Source organism: Aythya fuligula, chromosome 3 (genome assembly GCF_009819795.1).
Source record: "Aythya fuligula isolate bAytFul2 chromosome 3, bAytFul2.pri, whole genome shotgun sequence".
In the NCBI taxonomy this organism is placed as follows: Eukaryota; Metazoa; Chordata; class Aves; order Anseriformes; family Anatidae; genus Aythya; species Aythya fuligula.
In genome coordinates, this window is record NC_045561.1 from 36,558,711 (window position 1) to 36,577,347 (window position 18,637).

Sequence of the window (18,637 nt, forward strand, 5' to 3'; positions counted from 1 at the left end):
GAGTTTGGGGTGTAACAGTTCTGAACTTCACAGAAGAACAGGCTTCTCTTTTCCAAGACGCCCTAAAAAAAGTATGCATCCACGTCCCACTGATAAGAAATCCCCTTCAGTTCCTTTTAAAGTCCAGCCTTGAATATTTTACATATTTGTTAGCTGATACTGCTGCAATTTGCTTAAAACAAGGGCCTTCCTGTGCCACTCTACACAGTCTAAAATTGCAGGTATCAAGTTCATTCTTGTTACCTTTCAAGCACTATTTCCTAATAAAAAGTGCTTTCTGAAGTATTTCTTGAGAAAGACAAAAAGTCCCACTGGGAATAGCAGAGAAATACACATTAGAGTTTCTAAAAGCAAAAGCAAAGCTATTTGTTTTGTTCAGGCTTCTATGGCTAAAGCTTATCAAAAACCTCTAAAGCTATCCTATCTTGGTTTTTTAAATGTAACAGCCAAAGCACAGCTTGAGATCCAAATGCAATCCAAATTCTTGAACTATTTATTTCTCTGTCCTCCAACTCAATCTCTTCAGTCTCAAGCTTGCACCCCCCTCCTTGCAACTGTAAGTTGCATCCAGTCCTGTATGTTCAGTGCAGATTTGATCAGCTTCATGAGGACTAATCACGGGTATAAAGATTATTCCTGTGAGAAATACAAGACTGAAGCCTTAGCCAAGGATATTAAAGCCTATGGAAATCAATGATTTCAGCAGGTAAGAGACTATTTCTCTAGCACTGTGCAAACACCTTGATTTTAGTGTTTGGTCTGCTGCTCACTAGCTAAACCAACAAGGAATTACCAAGAATCCCTCAGGAACACTTGTACATAGACATGCACCATTCTGCACATCCAGTTCTGGTGTTTATAAAACCTATGTAAGTGCATGCACAAACAGGGGATCAATAAAACCTTTGACACCTGACATGAGTGTTCCATTAAGCACGCTGTCCTCTCCATCAAACATAGTGTCTATGAACATTACAGGCAGAAGGTAAATATAGTGTTGGGATAACATTCCCAAGATAGTTGTACAGCGGTATCACTACTGGGACAATAACCAAAAGATATGGGAAAAAAGAAAATTCAAGCTGGTTGCTTTCATACTTTCTGAACTTTTATCTTTTGGAGGGGAAGCAGGTGAAGAAGATAACAAAAAAGGGAACATTGTTTAAACTTTTTTTTTTTTTTAAATCATGGATTGAAATATGACTTTTTTAAACAGTACTGTTTGTTACCCTTTTTGCAAAGTAACTGGACAATTAAAAAAGATAACTGTATTCCCATTATAAAATCTGAACTTGTTAGACTGTGAAGAAAACCTACCTGTGCTGTAAAACAGAATATACCATCTGCCACAACTGCAACATATGCCTGCATGTCACCAGAGCCTCCTCAGGTCCTTTATGCATCCATTCCAGTTTTACTTTGGTGAAGAGTAAGCTGCAAGATGAAAAAGAACAACTTCTGCTTTATTGGCACCTCAAATGTGGAGAATCAGTATCACTCTAGCGAGATCCTGGCAGCCAGCAATTTTTTTTTTACTTCCTTTGTATGTCCAGCTCCAAAAGAAAACACCAGAACACAAAACATTTCATTTGGCTCAAGTTTGATTCCCCACAAGGAGATGAGAGGATTAACAATATTCCTCAGCTGCAGTCAAATTTACATCACAAAGCTGGCAGGACAGTGTTAAAAGCAATGCATTACAAAGCTAACAAGGTGAAACATACAGCGAATCTCATTTTATTGTGGACAGCATTAAAAACAAAATAAAAAGGAATCACCATAATACATAACCCAGATTGCTTTTTTAGTCTGGCATCCTCCTAGAGCAATGGCTTATATAATGAATTTCAGGCAAAATGTGAGAAAAAAAAAAAAAAAAAAAAAAAAAAGAAACAAACAAACAAACAATACACTTAATATACCCAGACAACTATGTAATGCCCAACAGAAAGGAAATATTTCCTCTTCACCCCAGCTGACATCATCTTATGCCCCCTAGGTAAGACAACTAATAGCCCTTGTACATTTTTTTTTTTTCTAGGTAGTATAAGTTTAGCTACTATTCTTATACCTAGAGACTATGTACCTGCACAGACTATGGGAGGTCAGCAGAATTAGGTCAAGCTTAGGTTAGAAGACAGATTCAGTAGTGACACAACCCCCACTTGCTGCTAGTATGGCTTTTAACATCATCCTTCAGGAAACTTCTACCTTTTTTAACTGCCAAGATCATTGATTTTATTTCTTATGTACTAAAGTAGATTTACATCTCAACTTTAAATGTTTTAACAAAGTCCTAGGTCTATATATTTTGATTTTGCTCAATATGGTTAGCAATCCATCCACTAGATGTACATACACACATACAACAGCTGAACGTCGAAAATCTTAAAAGTCAGTACTGTGAATGGGGGCTTGCAGACCCCTGGGGAACCCAAACAACTTCAGGAAGAGACAACAGCAGGTGCAATCTCTTATAAGAGAAGACTTTGCAGCTGAATAAGAGATTCTTCACTTGCAATGATTAGAAATCTGCAGCCAAGTCTCTGTAATTCTTAACTACGCTCGTGTGCTAAAGTAGCAGTCCCATTCTGTATGAATAAATCTTATTTTTTCAGGAGGAAAAAAGCCACCAAAACACAACCCAATCTTATCATCTGCTACAGCAAAGTCTGCTTGTGGACACTGCTGCAGTTTGATCACACAGCTCAGGCTATCAGCTAAATTCCCCAGGTACAAACTTAGGCTAAGAAAGGAAGATCAATATTCACAATCAAGGGAATTTCATTCTGTCCTTTACAATTTTACATCCCTACTCTGTGTTTACCTTTTATGTTCTTGTTACTGGCCTGAGCAAAAAAAATGCTAATTAAAACATCCCCTCTTCTTCAAGTCCCTAAATGAAAGCAAGTGCCCTCGTTATGATTCAGTTACTCACTTTGGGGCTAGATCCATGAACAAATCAAAAATCACATAACTTTAGCAACTAGCTCTGCAGTGGAACACTACCACCAGGTCTTGGAGATGCCAAGCGTGGTTAGCTGTTGTGGTAATTTGCCTCTGGCATAGTGCTGTTCATGTTATTGTGCAATAGTATAGCAAAACCAAAAGGCAAGCAGGAAGAACGTAAGTAGCAAAAGGAATTAAACTATACTGACAAGGGTAGCAAACAATGCAATTAAACATAATTGCATGCTGGAAATAAAATCAGTACATTAGGCTATACATGCTATATGCTGTTTGTATTTCTCAGCTCCTAGTAAGCTTGGCACCAGTAAAAACAAAAATACAGGGAAACCACTGAAGTGAAGTAGGTGACACAGTATCACTCTTATCTTAAGCTTATCGTTTTATTACTGAGATAGCACTCCTGCTACAAATAAATCTAATGGGTCTTGTGTCCTATCAGTGTCTGCACTGAACTCCCAGGGGCACAAATAAAAAATTACGTATGCACAGATCTCACTTTATTGTATTTTCTTAATATCATTTTAGTGTACTTTTGTATGAAGCTTGTAATGTTAAGCAGAGCAGACTCTTAAAGAGATTCAACATATAAAAATAGCCCTGAGATTATCAATACAGTCATTGGTAATTCTGTTAGCCTCTGAAAATGAAAACAGAGTGATTTGGGCTAAAGCAAACATATAAATTACTGGTACATAAGCATAGGAAAAGAGAGCCAAAACCCTACAAATCATTCCTGTAATGTGTATCATTTCAGGGACAGGAACAATGGAAAATAACCAGTGCTTACTCTTGATACCGGACTCGAAGCTCCCTCTCAGAGCAGGTTTTCTTTTATCACGTACGTGGACAGTATCAAAAGCTTCTGTTCCCTGCAGTAAGGTCAGGTTACTTGCCACAAGCAAGCATCCCGATCTATCACAGCAACATTAACTGTCAAATTAAAATCTGTATACAGTTGACTTTGCTGAGATAAATTCATTTGTCTGAAGCTCTGAAAATTCAAAATTAGGTTTCACCATTTCAGTAGTATAAATGACAGAAATATCACTGTAATATGCCATGCATTGACAAAATTAGGGGCTGGAATACTGGGAGGCCTGAGACAATTTTCAGCAGAAAGAAAGCTGTTTTCTTTGACTTCAGCAGGCATTCAACATCTGTCTTCATAAAGGCCGATCTCAGCAGGTCTGAAGGTCTGGCCAAAAACTCCTACCTAGCCCTCCTGAGAACTTTTTAATGCCACACGGCTAAATGCTCAGCCTCTAAGGTCTCTTCATACTACCCACAAAGAAAACAGGCTGTTCTTGCTTATCTCTGAGAATTTAATTACTGAGATTTCATTTATTAATCATTGATTAACGAACAGTTAATACTTATTAGCAGAAGGTTTCACGTGTGCATACAGCATATTATCAATGGTTACAAGCACATCTGTGGAAGAAGTTGGGAGACGCTATGTTTAGTAATAACCCATTGACTTTCTGGAAGCTGTAAGAGTATATAAAGATTTATTAAGTAGTTAATTAAGAGTTTTTAAAGCTGCTTTAAAATGGAGTGTTTAGAATTAAATGTAGCCCTTTAGCCATACATTTTCACAGCATCACAATGGGATCTCCGTGCCCTACCATATGACAAGCAATAAATAATACTAACACTATAACAAACAACAACACATTCCACTGACTTCAAGTTTGAGAAACTAAATTAGGAATAATGAGCGTTATGTAGTTGTTTATCTATACATTTAGCCATCCCCTGGCTGCTTTTAACCCTTCCAGTTCACCAGAGCTGGATGGACAATTATGGATGTTAGAACAGAGATACCAAACCTCTGCAACTACTATTTGTACTTGGCGTGTCTTTCACTAAATGGCAGGATGCATGTGCGTGTTTGTTTGTGTGTGTTTACAGCCATCTGCCTGGAGAGAGAAACCAGAGTCCTAGGCAAGGCTCTGAGGACAGCAAAAGCAGTTTATCCAGTGACTGATTTATGGGGTGTTGGAGCAGCATGGCTTCGTGCAGGTGCTGCTGGGCAGCACGGTCCAGCTCACCCTCCCTAGCTCTTAGTATTACACGTGACCCTTTACTATAAAGGAGCACCGATAAATAATCCATGGCAGCTCCCTTGAAAAGCAGGGGAATGCCATGACCTGGATGGGCTGATGGCCCAGGGATGCTCCCTGGGGAACTGGGCAACATGGATTCAACACAGAACTCTTGAATTGCTTTCTTCCCCTCTAAGGTGGGGAATGCCAAGGAAGCTACAGGTGGATACAGGATAGAGACTGATTTAACAGAACTAGGAAGAGGATGGAGAAGACAAGAACAATCAAAGTTTTTTAATGCTTTTGATACATGGAGCTAGTAAATAGACTTCTCAGCCTGGAAAAGAGGCTGGGAGAAGAGATGACAGATTTATAAAGTCAGGAATAGCCTGAAGAAAATCAGGAAATCAAAGCAGTCGGTTGTTTTAATGCAAAAAGTAAGGAATATCCAATAAAGCAATGAAGCCCTGGATTTAAAGAGAGCAAATGAAGTGCATTTTCATGCAAAGCAAAAGTAAAGTGCAAAACCCGTTGCTACAGGATGTTCTGAGAGCAAATATATAAACAGGTTCAAAAAGGGATTAGATGAATTCATGGATGACAGAGCCATCAGAGGCATTAAACACAGCCTAATGCAACCTCTGGCTCCGAAAGCCTCTGTACCAGTCAGCTGACAGACGCCGGGATGACATCGGAGGGGAAGGATCATCCTCCTGCCACGTTTCTACATGATTTTCCCTGTGCATTCACCAGACACCCTGCTGAAGACAGACAAACCCTTAGTTTGATCAAGAATGGCCATTCTTACATTTTGGGGTGGCCTAAATAAAACTGCAGCCTGCATTCTTTTTATAACCCAGATTGTCTGGTCTTGTTTTATCCGCCGGTACGAGAGGACAGCGTCTCTGGAACTGCAGTTACTTCACAGTGAATTAGCTGTTCAGTTTATCAGCTGCTAAACTTCGGTGGTGAGTCACCTACACAAGCCAATTAGTTCAAGTATACTCTTTCACCATGATCATTATGGTTTCATTAACCTTCCCAAAGCACCTGCTAAAGCCCTTGTCACGTTATCGATAAGAAAAAATTGGCAAGATTGGTGAGCTGCTTTTAATCTCCCGCATTTCTGTTGATAACATCAACATCAAAGTTGCTGTCTTCTCAAATAACTTGGTGCTTCTTGCAGTCTCCTGACATTTAAGGGTACATTCTCTAGTTAAATTAATGCCAGCAGCGCTGACTGCAACCTCCCTTTATAACTTCACGCAGTGCCATATTATCTATCACTTTCCCTACAAAAATAAATTGATCATATTCTTTTACGGACATAGTCTTTTTCTTTTTCTTTCCTTTTCTTTTTTTTTTTTTTTAATGGCTCCCTGCCCATCTACCCCCCAATACAAACAAAAAAAAAAAATAAAAACAAGAACAATAAACCTCAGCTGAGAAAAACAAGGAGGCTCAGAGCTGACATCTCCTTCAGAAGAATGTCCCATTCAGAGCCCAGGTCCTCCACAGCAGTAATTCAGCTAATTATGCTCCATCAACTACAACAGCACTGCACAGGATGAGCACAGCTTTCAGAGGCAGATTCTCACCTATTTACAAGTGTGCACGATGAGGATGATTTTCATGATACAAGGCACCCTGCAGGTTACTGCACATAGGGTAGGAAGGAAACTGCATGGCCACAAAGATCACTTCTCAAGGCAGACATGTCTGTGGCCAGTCCAGTAACCTCATGCACCTGTTTCGGCATTTGGCTCCTTGCTCGTGGTGCAGAGGGTAAATATCATTCAGCATTAATACTGCCCATCCATAAACGGCTCCTGACACTTGGAAGGAGGTCTTGTAACTAATCCTCTTTATCCACTAAACCCAGGCAGGTTGTCACTTAAAGAAAATAGAACAACTAACTAATAGTCTGCTGAAAGAAAAAGCACATTGATTTGCTGGAAAACAAAACACTGAAAGTCTCCTTTGTCTCCATCTTTCTTCAGAAGTGAACTGTATTTAGCCATACTCCCCCAAAATGAGGCACAAAGCCAGGTGATCAGCATTCTTCCTTTCATTTCCTTTCAATTATATCATTCATTTTGAATTCTAGATTTGCATTTTTTTTTTTGTTAAGAATGTAAGAATCAAGGAGGAACACCAACCTTGCTCCCACCCACCTGCAATCATGCTTGGACTCCACAAACTCACAGCTTGATGCAGCTCACTGGGATTACTTGACCTGCCTGGGGCCATCAGGCCTCAACTGCTTGTTCTTTCCTTTGGCTTTCGTTACCACTAGGAGACACTGGAAGGAGGTTGTCGTCACACAGACACAGCAAGGCTTTACTCAACATTAACTGCTTGTACAGCCAAATTACTACCTTCACACTGAATAGAAAAAGAAGTTAACGCTCTTGCTATGCAGTGTTGACATTAACTTCTCCCCTCAGGACTGTACATTAGGCTTTCCTTTGCAACACTTCATAAGATTTTAAATGGAGGTTTAATATGTGAGTGGGTTTTATCGAATTGTGTTTTCCCTGACAGGGTCCAACTACATGCAGTATTTCCCATTGCACTGGACACTGCATGAGGACCTTTGAAAATTAAGGGACAATTCCCAAGCATCCAAAGGCCAGGAGCTTAGCGGTCTCCCTCCTATTTAATTTCAATCATGAATTAGGTAAGAGTTCATTGTATAGCTTCCTGAGTATGTGGAGTGGTGGCAGTGGGGCCAGTATCACACAGCCTGTGCTGGGGACATGGGAGAGCCACGCTCTGTTTCTTGCCACAGCACGGCCTCTTGGCCAAACCTGGGCAAGTCACTTCAGCCCCCCGTGCTTCTCACTGCAGAGCAGACAACGGGAATGACCTCTGCAAAGCACTGGAAGAGCTGGGTTCCTCCTCATCACCTTCCCCACATGTAATCTCTTCACACTGGTGCTCTTACCTTGAGAGTTATTTATTTGTGGACAGGAAGGCCAGCAGGTTGAGCCCCCCAGTAACTGACCTCACCTTTAAAACATTTCTCATCTCTTGGGCCTGATGCTTCAGAATTTCATCAGACATGCTCCTGGGTAAATCCAGCCCACCCTGACTAAAAGGAAATTAATCTGGAAGGGCAGAACTAAGAAATGACCATGCTGTCACAACCCCTGGAATAACTCTCAATTTGCAGAAACGGAAAAGGAAACCAGGCCTAGGGGCTCTAATTGCCGAGCTGAGATCCTGCCAGACAAGAAAAGAGCAGTAACAGGGCAAAGCTGAAGCACTCATTATAGCGCCAGGACTTCCTATCCCCCAAGACTGCAGAACTGGATGCTTCAGTCACACTTCTAAGCTGCTGTGTTTTTCAGAAAAGCTTCTAGGACAAGCAGTTGAGGCAGCTTGTAGAGGAAAGGATACCAGGACTCTGGCTATTAAAGTAGCACTCAACTTCAACCTCCAAGTCACCTTAATCTGCAACCAAGTACGTGCATTTTGTCTGGGAAGGTAAGTCTGCATCCTGTGTCACACAGCTGAAATAGAGTGAAGTGCCTTCCAATTAACCCAGCATCAAGGTAATAAAAAATGATAGCATGCACATATTATAGTTGTATAAATTATGCAACAAAATACTGTAAAGCAGACCTCCCCCCGGATTAATAAGATTACATTAACACACTAATGAATTCTTGTACGTTATTGATGCTTGGAGCTAACAGTGAAACTGCATCACACACCCACTGCATTAGTAAATGAGAACCACACAAAACTTGGCTTTGCTATAAAAACCATAGGCTTCGCCTAAAAAAAGGCTTTTGTTTTTTGAAATGCATTCTACAGTGTTGTCAAACAGATCTCACTCTATCACCTTGTTTTGGGGTAATATGATTTACGCCACTTTGGCGCTGCTCCAGCAAAGCACTTACAAAAGACCTTCAACATGAAGCACATGAACAGACCTGCTGAAATCAACAAGTCCATTATTCTTCTCCTTGAAATGAAGCGTGTGCTTAAGAACCTTGGTAGATCGGGCTCTTTACCAGGAGAAAGATTAGGCGAGTCTCTCGCAGACGACAGAGCACAGATGTGAGTAACGCTAGAAGGGCCGCAGCCTGTCCGCTGGTATTTCGAGCTCACCGTCTGTGTATCTCAGCAGAGGTGAAGACGGAAATCAATCTGCCAAAAGCCAATGAATTACACTACAGGATACTGGCTGTGAGGTGCACATGGACATGTTTCATCCTCCATTCTGGCTGAGGCAACCCACCATATAGTTATGACAGTTCAGAGGCAGTGGTTTTTATGAGAAGGGCTTGTTCAGCGAGTTATGGAGGAGAAGATTTTTGTGCTAGCCTGAAGAAAGACAAAGAAAGCCATGCTAAAAAGTTAAAAGAAGTTACGAAGTGAAACAAGTAGACAAAAGCTCCTTCACTTCAGAGAAAACCCCGGCAGAGCAACCCCGAGTTGTCTAAGTAGACACAAAACCGCTGACTTCACTGAAGAAAATCCCAGAGAAAGAACTGGGTATTTTGCTACCAGTGGGAGTCATATTCATCTGCGTCTGCAAAGCAAAGCCATGATGTAAGTGCAGGCTGCACTAGCACCAGTGCCAGCTGAACAAGAGCAGCAGGAAGACACGGGAGCGTGACCTTTAAGGCAGAGCTGGCAGTCGGCGCACAGGCCCAGGGCTGGCCTTCAGCAGCTCGGTGTGCTGAAGATCGTGCTGCTGTACCTTCACTTGTTCCTTCACTGGTGAGACTCAGCGAAGCTGACAAACCTTGGTTTGTGCTACGCAGCACACCATCCTAAGGAAATGAGAGAACTGCATTCATGGCAGCACTGGGCTGCTTTCTCACCACAGCCTGTTTGTGCAGACTCGCTAAATTGGAGAATTACTTCAGTTCTTCTTCATCCCACACAGAGCTACAACTGCAGGGCCGGGTCTTGTAGCCCTTAAGCTCTGTCAGGTTTGAGACCACGCGGGCTGGCTTTGGTGACGATGGCATTTTTCATCATGTTGTTACCTTCGCAGTACGGCTGTCCATCAACAGGCTGACCCAGTACCTCAGTATTACTGACCAAAATCAAAACCTAGCAGTGAATAGCTCTGCACGTTTCCAGTCATCCTGAAAGCGGTCACCATGATTTAAATACACGATGGGAACAGTCCAACTGACTGTATTTTTTTATTAAATAAATCCAGCTTCTTTAGTATATGTGCAGACACTCTGACTTAAGTTACGAGTAAAGCCCTTTAAGCTTTTCAGTTTAACTTAAATATTCTTTGTTTTCTTGGCACAAATATAATTAAACATAAAACAGTACTTTAGATTTTCTTCCTAAAAAAAATCCTGACTACACACACCAACCCAAGGATGCTGCCCACTTACAGAATACATTTCCCCAGCTTGTATCCTTCCCTACAACTTCAGTATGAGGTTTTCTTAGGAGAGAGCCGCGCACAGTCCTGCTGAACACAAACATCAGTTCAAAATCTTGCAGGCTGTGTTGTAGAGGTGAAGCTGCTTTTCTCAGCTTTGCTGGAAATGGTAACTTCACTGTGGTACACATGACTCCAGCAGGTGCACATTAAACTGTACAAATAAGCTGAGTCACTGCTCATGAGTAACAAAGAAACACCAGTATTGTCTCCTAACCTGTCAGAAATAGCTAACAAACTGCAGGAAGAACTGCCAACAAAAACTAAAAACCTCATGTGGAAGGTGAGAAACGCATCCAGGGTTAAAAAGAAAAATATATATATATATAAAAGGAGAATCCATGGAAGATTTAGCCTAAAATCAAATTAACGGATTATTTTTCTACAGTATCTGTTGCACCTTTTCTCTTCCCAATATGACAGCTCTTCCAGATGTGCTGAGGAAAGATGACAATATTACAGACCCCAAGAACTGCACGTATGATCAAGAATATCCTTTGGGAAAACAGGCATAGTTACCACATTTTAAATGTTCACAAATAGCAATATTTGGCCTTCTTACAGCCTGAAAACACTCCTCAGTCTAAGACTGTAAACACAATTTAAATATTAGATTGCTTCTTAACACTCAAGCCCCATCTCACTGATACAGTCCAGTCCAGGTGACAGGCTTAGTGGTTTGGGATTTATTTTTGGATTCTTCACCCACAGATTACTGGGAGGTTTTGTTTTTTTTTGGAGAAATGGTCCAGCACTTAGCAACCACTGACCTTTATATATTTTTAACACCACCGTGCTTTACAGACCTGAGCTCTGTTCCAAAATTTAGAGCAAACAGCTGCAATGAAGCAGGTACAAGGAACCAAACATTCAGGGCCAGACAGTCAGCTGAAGGGAATCAGCTCTGTTCAGCTGAAATGAATGCATTTTCATCTTTCTAAACTAGCTGGGGATTGGGCACTCAAGTTTCAAGTCAGGAAAGCTCAGGCAGGCTGCCTTCAGCTCCCTAAAAACAACCATGCATCAGATAAACCCAGAAGTAAAATACAGAGTCAGTGCAATTTGATCGGTTTATACCAGCTGACTTCCTCCTTTATCCCTTTAAATAAACTATAGATTTTCACAATTCTAGCCTGCAAATTAAAAAAAGAAACAAGCTGCTTGAAAGATTCCCAGTGACTCACCAAAAAAAAAAAAAAAAAAAAAAGAAATGTTCAGCTCCTCCATAAAGATACTGCAACTGAAAAATAGGAAACGAACAGAAGCAGAGACGAATAGCAAGCCCCAGCCTTTCATATGGAAAAAAGCTTTCTACTTTCCCTTTCTCTTCGTGCAGAGAAACCCTGCGTGGAAATGCCTGGCTCCTTCTGCGGGGCTGCGGCGCTGATTGGCAAAGCAGCCCTGCAGCAGATCTGCAAGGTGCCTGGGGTCAGACGCTGCATCTCCAAACCTCATCCAAAAAGGGGGACAGAAAGAGGCTGGACTGAGCTCCTTTGCGCTCGACTCCTGCTGACGAGACATAATGAAATCCCCACATTTATTCTGTTTCATGTATCCTGGTAATTCAGTGCAGAGCTGTCTGCAGAATAAGAGAACAGAGCACGCTGGGATAAATCAGAAGCGTGTATTTATAATCTGCCTTCTGATAAGTTAGCAGCATGTACCAGTGTTTCCTTGAAATAAGTCTGAAGGGGAGGAACAGATGTCAATCTGAAAGTATAACAGCATTGTAACTGCCCTGTGTTTTGCCACTAAGCATTAAAAATGCTTTGCATTTGTGTATGCCTATACTTTCCCTCTTAAATGAGGCCGTCATGCAAGCCAGCTGTAATCCACAGTACACAATTTAATTTCTATTTCCTTTCCTTTCCAACCAATACATCCCAAATATGGGCACAATGTTCCTCCCTGCTCCCTCCACACTGAAGGCATTGTACTTGCGTTATTATGCCCACACTTTTCTTGAAGTGCATTGCCGAAATACCCAGAGTTACAGTGCAGAGCTCCTTATTCACTCCATGCAACTGAAAGCACTCAGGCTCTCACTGACCTGATTGGCAGCTCTGCCTCAGGAAGGCTTAACAGAGCCTGTCTTTATGTACGTGATATATCCTACCATAATTAACTTCCTCAGGGAATGATATCCAGAGGAACCTCAGTTCAAATACACAGCGTGCACCTGAAACTTGACATTTTGCATCAGATTCCTAGCACCAAGATGCGTCCATAGAGGATGCGACACTTATATTTTTCTTGACTGTAGCTACACGCCACTAACTAAACCCTGTCGTAAAGAGAAGGGCTTAAAAACTGTAGAAACATACAGATAAAAAAACAGCGTTCTTTGTGCTTGAACAGATCTGATTTAATTCATTAGAAATCCAGAAGTTGTTTAAAATTACTGTGTGCCATTTAAAATAAGATGAAGTAATAGCTTCCTTCAGCCTCTGTGGAAAAGATTCAGAGCTGTAATGCTTTTTCAAGTAATTACCCTGTTCATCAGGCTTCAGTACAAGATGACTCCATGCAGAAGAGAAACGGAGAGGCCAGCTACGAGAGCCTCAGTAGCTACATGTACCAAACTGAATGGTGATGAGAGCACTTTGCAGGCATTTGTCAAGTCACAGGGCTAAATTAGGCTAAATTTAGAGCTGCATGTGAAAGTATCAAGTCCATCTACCACATAAAAGGGTCTTGGGGGTGGCGGTGGGTAGGGATGGTGACTGGGTGAGGCAGCTCCTCAAACCGGCAGCACTGAATTAGTGCTCTCTCTCCTGTGTCCTGTGGTTCTGACTCAGCCGCGACCTGCTCTGTGAGGCTGCCCAGGGAAACGAGCTAGAAGAGGAGGGGAAGTCAGGGGGTGACACGAAGCTGGCACAGCTTACTGCTACCCTGCCTCAGGAGGCACAGAAGAGCATGTCACTTGTGCAGTTCCAGGACAGCACAGCTACATCCTCGCTCAGGAGAACTGTAGCATTTGCTACCCGGTGCTCAACAAAGTCCTGTGTCAGCTTGCCCAGACAATTCTGAGCAGAATCAGCAGCATAAATCCCAACATGCTAACTGTACAGAATTGTGAATTAAGTCATTGAGATCAATTCCTGTACAGAGTATTCAGGAGAACAGACAAATTTCTCAGGTATCTTTTTCTGGAGGCCCTGCAGAAATCAGTAAAAGCACAGACACATGAACTTCAGGCACTTTTAGCATGAACGAGACACGGAATGAATGAATTCAGAGAAACATCAGCTCTGTTGGAAGCTGACAGGTTCCTTAATGCATCAGATTTGTGATTGCTTATAGCACGGCTGAATTTTTTCCTGTGTGTTTTTCTCCCACTTTGTTCCTTACCTATAATGAAGTTCTACAGTAGCTGCATTTGACAGATCTGATACAGACACAGGCCTTCCCATTAATTTTTCCTCAGTCTGCTTCTGCTCTTGCTCTCTGCCAAGCTCACAGCTTTGTTTGTCAGGTCTCTTCACATATAAACTTATTTTTCAGGTAATACCTGCCATCCAGCCTTACTGCAGGGTTTTTAGTGATTCTAGTTACCCTAAAGCTCCTCTGCTGAAAATTGTAAATAATTTAATGCACTTAATTCACTCAAATCTGGTGAAGTCTGCTTCAGTAAACCTTGCAGATTCGTGTATTTCAGACCGCCATCTGTTCTGAGCGTGGTTTGCTGTTTCCAATGGATACAAATTCTGATCTTTATATTCAGGATTACAGCCAATGGTCAACTGAAGCCTCAAGTACAAAAACATCACCTTTGCAAAGCCACTGCATGGCAACCATCAGAGCGCATAAATTTCCAAGCCCATAAAAGCTATCATCTAGACACTGCTTCGGTTGTAAAACTTAATCTACTTGGTTTGCTTTGTAATGCAGTTATGTGGAAGTTATCCCAGGAAAGACTACCCTGGGAAATGGATTAAACCACTGAAAGGTTTCTCCAAGCTGTGGGTTCTCCCTTGTTAAATGAGCTCCTTGCACTGATGGGGTTGCCTGGCATGGCTTGGTACAGCTCTGCACCACTGTGAAACGCTGTGCCCTGACTTCAGATACCATGCTTCACTGCTGCTGTGGCAGCACCTGCAGCAGCAGACAGAAGAGGTTTTGTTCAGACATACTAACTCCTCCCCGTCTAAGCTGAGTAACTGCAAAATTCCCCTATCTAACTGAAGAAAAACATAGCCAGGGCACTGGATTCATTCCTTCTGCTCCTCTCCCATGGGTTGCCATGCCTCAGGACACATCCATGTGACGATTTTTTCTTTTGATGCCATAAATAAAAGTGGAACTGCAATTTACTTTGCCAGATGAGTCATTCTGTGGTTTATTACTGCTGCTCAGGAAGAAGGTCTAAATTAGAGGACTGAAAGAAATACTATCACCACTCTATGGTGCGTCTCCATTTGGGTCCTCAGCCGCTTTTTCTGATGTTTTGGTTTGCAGACATGTCCCAAAGCACCTAAGACTACTTTTTAATCAGCATGGTGGGCTGGGAGAAGGAGGAAGAGACAACCTTAGAAGCCACGATTGCAGCTTTATATGCAAGGGACTGACGTACTGCTGGCTGCTGCATCACAATCTGTTTTGAACACTACTGGGATCCTGCAGGGAATTGTGATCTACAGTTTTAGGAGGTCTTGTTCCAGAGAATCCAGGGAATGAACCTGCCCAATTCACAAGCATTAACTTGTGGACCACACATCAAGAGCATAGTTATGCAGGAAACACCACCGAGAAAATGCTGTGCTCTTACAGCTGCTACAGAACAACACAAGGTTAAAGACTCTTGGGAAAACACCACATGCTGATATGATGTAAAATGAAGCCTGAAACTTACTGCCTGCATTAACTCATCCTATTATTAATTTATTAAAACAGAAAGGAAGGCAAAAGTTCAGGTTATCATTAATAATCCCAACCAGAACAGTGCAGCAAAGATGGAAAGCCCAGCCAGTTCTACTAATTTTAGAAGCTTTCTATTATAGGATTTAGTGCTGTAGCTGATGTAGGGGGAGTAAAAAAAAAAATCCAACCATCAAATGAAAGAGATGGATTCAGTAATATCTGGCCAGCTTTCCTTAATACATTGAACTAAATTGCTTTTATTTAGGTATTTAAGATTATGTTTGTCCCCTTAAGATTCATCCTTTTTAATACCCATCCCAACCCTTGTTAGGGCCATTAATTCATTTTAAATTAATTTTAAACCCCAAGCTTTAATTAACCAAAGATATTAAAGAGCTTAAGTCACATTTTTACGTGAACACAGGTGTTAAATCCTACAATACAGTAAAACTTCAGCTCTGGCCTTTATGTTCTGCCTCTACAACTATCTCACCAACTTCAGTGGGCACATTCTTCCTTACTTCCCACCTTAACCTGATGTGTGCTGTTGTTATTCCCTTACAAACTGCTGTTCTGCTCTGCCTCAGTCACAGCAGCATTTAACTGGTGGATAAAGTGATTACAAAACGTATGATGCATCACAGGGATGCTGGGAAGTTCAAAGAGAACATCACTGCAAGGAGACTGGGTCTGGGGCTGATACGGTTTATTATGGTAATGTACCATCTAGGAAACAGGCTTTTGCAAAAGAACAGCTGTTTCCTTCCTGTTTACTGGTTGACAAGCCGCGTCTTTACTACCCAGAAAAGGTGCATCAGCAGATTTTCTGCTTTGCAGGATCAGCCTCAGAAAACCGTATAAATGCTTCAGGAAGATTTTCTACCTTCTCACAAATCCAAGTAGCAGACTGTGCTTTTCTTCACCTCTTTTCCTCCATTTGCTTGTCCAGTGCTCTAAATACTCTGCCACTGAATGACCAGACTATTATTTGGAGCAAGAAGCTGTTGCTTGAAAGAGGAAATGCATGGGAGAATCCTCTCCAGCTTTAATAATGTATTTAGTTTTATTGGAGGATCATATACTGAATGTGTCTCTTACCCATTTGAAAAGAAAATTTCTGAACTTTAGGAAAGACAACTATTCACAGACAAGATAGCAAAGGGTCAGTGACCTCCTTAATAAACCAAAAAGGCGTTAGTTTTAACTTGGAATAAGGATGCTTGCACACAGACTGTCCAAGTACTGCTACAGCTTTGAGGCATCAGGGCCAGAGCCCAGTGCTGTGATTTCAGCTTGCTTCAGCAAATGCCATTCTTCCTCTAAAAATGTCCGCCTGCTCCTCACATAACACTGGCTTGGCAATAGAAAACCTTTCAACCCAAGTTTTATGAGACCTTTTTATTTATGGAATAATAATTCTTTCTGCCATTATATAACCCGGCGGTCACTTTTTGGCTATGATTTCTGAAAAAAAAAAAAAAAAAAAAAAAAAACAAAGAAAAAAAAAAAGACTACAGGAGGTCTGATACCCTGTTTTGCAAGGGAGGATGATATCTCCAGGCCCATCTGTGACACCAGTCTTTTACTGCACCTCCAGCACGTGCAAATTCAGGTAGCTGTGCTCATCATCCCTTGCAGCATCCCTCATTACCTTCCTTACTCATTTTGCTATTGCCTGTCACCCATGCAAATGAGCACGTAAGAGACAGAAACAAACACCATGTATTTATATACTCTTCATCAAACCCCACAAATTGCCCACTGCCCAAGTGATATCTAGCTCTTTATGGATTTGCATCCTCTGTGTCCATCCCCACCTGGAGCCACGAGTCCGCAGGCAGGTCCCCACTGCATGTGGGCTTGCTGTCCTGCTGCCAAGCTGGGCAGGGGAAAGCTTGGCCCTGCCTGTGCCTTCCTCACCTGGGTGCCCCTGTGCAGCCACCTGCTTCAGGGAAGCTTGCAGAAAGTTAATTGTTGGTGGGACTTCAACCACTTCGCCAGGACTTGTTTCAGATCAGCCTGTATTTTCAGAAGCGTTCAAGATATAAAAAGCCCAATTGCGTGATCCTTGCTTCTTTAGGAAAGCAGGTTAAAAAAGAAACAATAGGATTAGATCATTTCACTCTGAAGGCAAAAAACAGAGCAAATCCCTCCACAGATCTAAGGCCAAAAAAATCCCACATCAAAAGTAAACAAAAATTTCTAAAAATCTTTGAAAATACAGTAGTGGCTATTAAAATAGCATTCCACACAAAACTGATAAATAAGCATATTTCAGGGGCTGGATCAGAGACCAATGCCCTGCCTGTTGGAAATATTCCTTCAATAGCTAGAAACTTTGTTTTGTTTCTATAGTTACTCTCAGTACAAGTGGCCCTGACTAAGGCCGGAGGTATTTGTTATATAAAACCTCCCCGCAACTGCAGCCTTAAACCTCAGAAAGCACCGGTCCTGCCTGCAATCTCTATTCAAAGACTAAACTCAACATGCTGTAATGCTGATTAGTGTGCACGCTGGAGAAGCGGTTTAATGGCGCTATTTGAGTGCTGCAAGCACCACCAGCATTGTTCACAAGCAGCTCCTGAAGCCGCCGGCAGGGCCAGAAGGAATTTAGAGGGACTCTGCGCAGAACAAGACATGCAGCGACTTCCTCCCCAGACAATGATGTTGTTAGCAGCAGCTGTCATCTACAAGAGAAACTGGCAAGCCAGTTTAATAAAATTTGTTGAGTGGCCTTTGAATTTAATGGAAAAAAATGCATGTCCCCAGTTCAGAGAGCACCGGGTAGAAAAGGCCTGTCCTGCAGCACTGTGATGTTTGTGTTTTGTGGTTTTTTTTTTTTTCTTAATTTTTATCAGCTTACTTTGAGAAAGTTTAACTTCAGTAAGAAAAATATATGCCCTCTCTCCCTTGGCCTTTAATGTATTCTAGTTTTCTTTTTCTTCAAGGCAATATTTTCAAACTGCTATTATACATAATATAGGAAAGGTGGCTTACAAGATCCCAGCAGAAAGAGGGATGACAGGACCTCACTTTTTGAGTTAGTTGGCTGATGCTCCTCCTCAAGTACTACGTTCCAGGCCATCTGTACCATTCTCAGCTGTAATTTTTCCCCTACTTGGGTAGGGTAAAACAGCTTTACCATGGCGCCTTTCCTTCTCCTCGGCTTGAAATCTAGACACTGTACTTTTTCTTAAAAGGCCAAGAGTCCAAACAGAACTGCTTGCAAGCAACAATAAGCACGTACAAGTGCTGAGGTCAGAAAATACAGCCCTGTTTGTACACTTGTTTTCCTGCAGTAAGCATCTCTTCAGGTTGTGGCCAAGTCAATGACTAGTCA

At 41.8% G+C, this 18,637-nt stretch overlaps 1 protein-coding gene across 1 annotated transcript in view; it reads right to left on the bottom strand.

Moving 5' to 3' along the window:
* Positions 1 to 18,637, bottom strand: part of TTC7A (tetratricopeptide repeat domain 7A) — a 158,289-nt gene that overhangs the window by 52,098 nt on the left and 87,554 nt on the right. Inside the window, exon 15 of the mRNA XM_032185233.1 lies at positions 1,318 to 1,434. Coding sequence (XP_032041124.1) covers positions 1,318 to 1,434 — 117 coding nt within the window. The remainder of the gene's footprint in view (positions 1 to 1,317; positions 1,435 to 18,637) is intronic.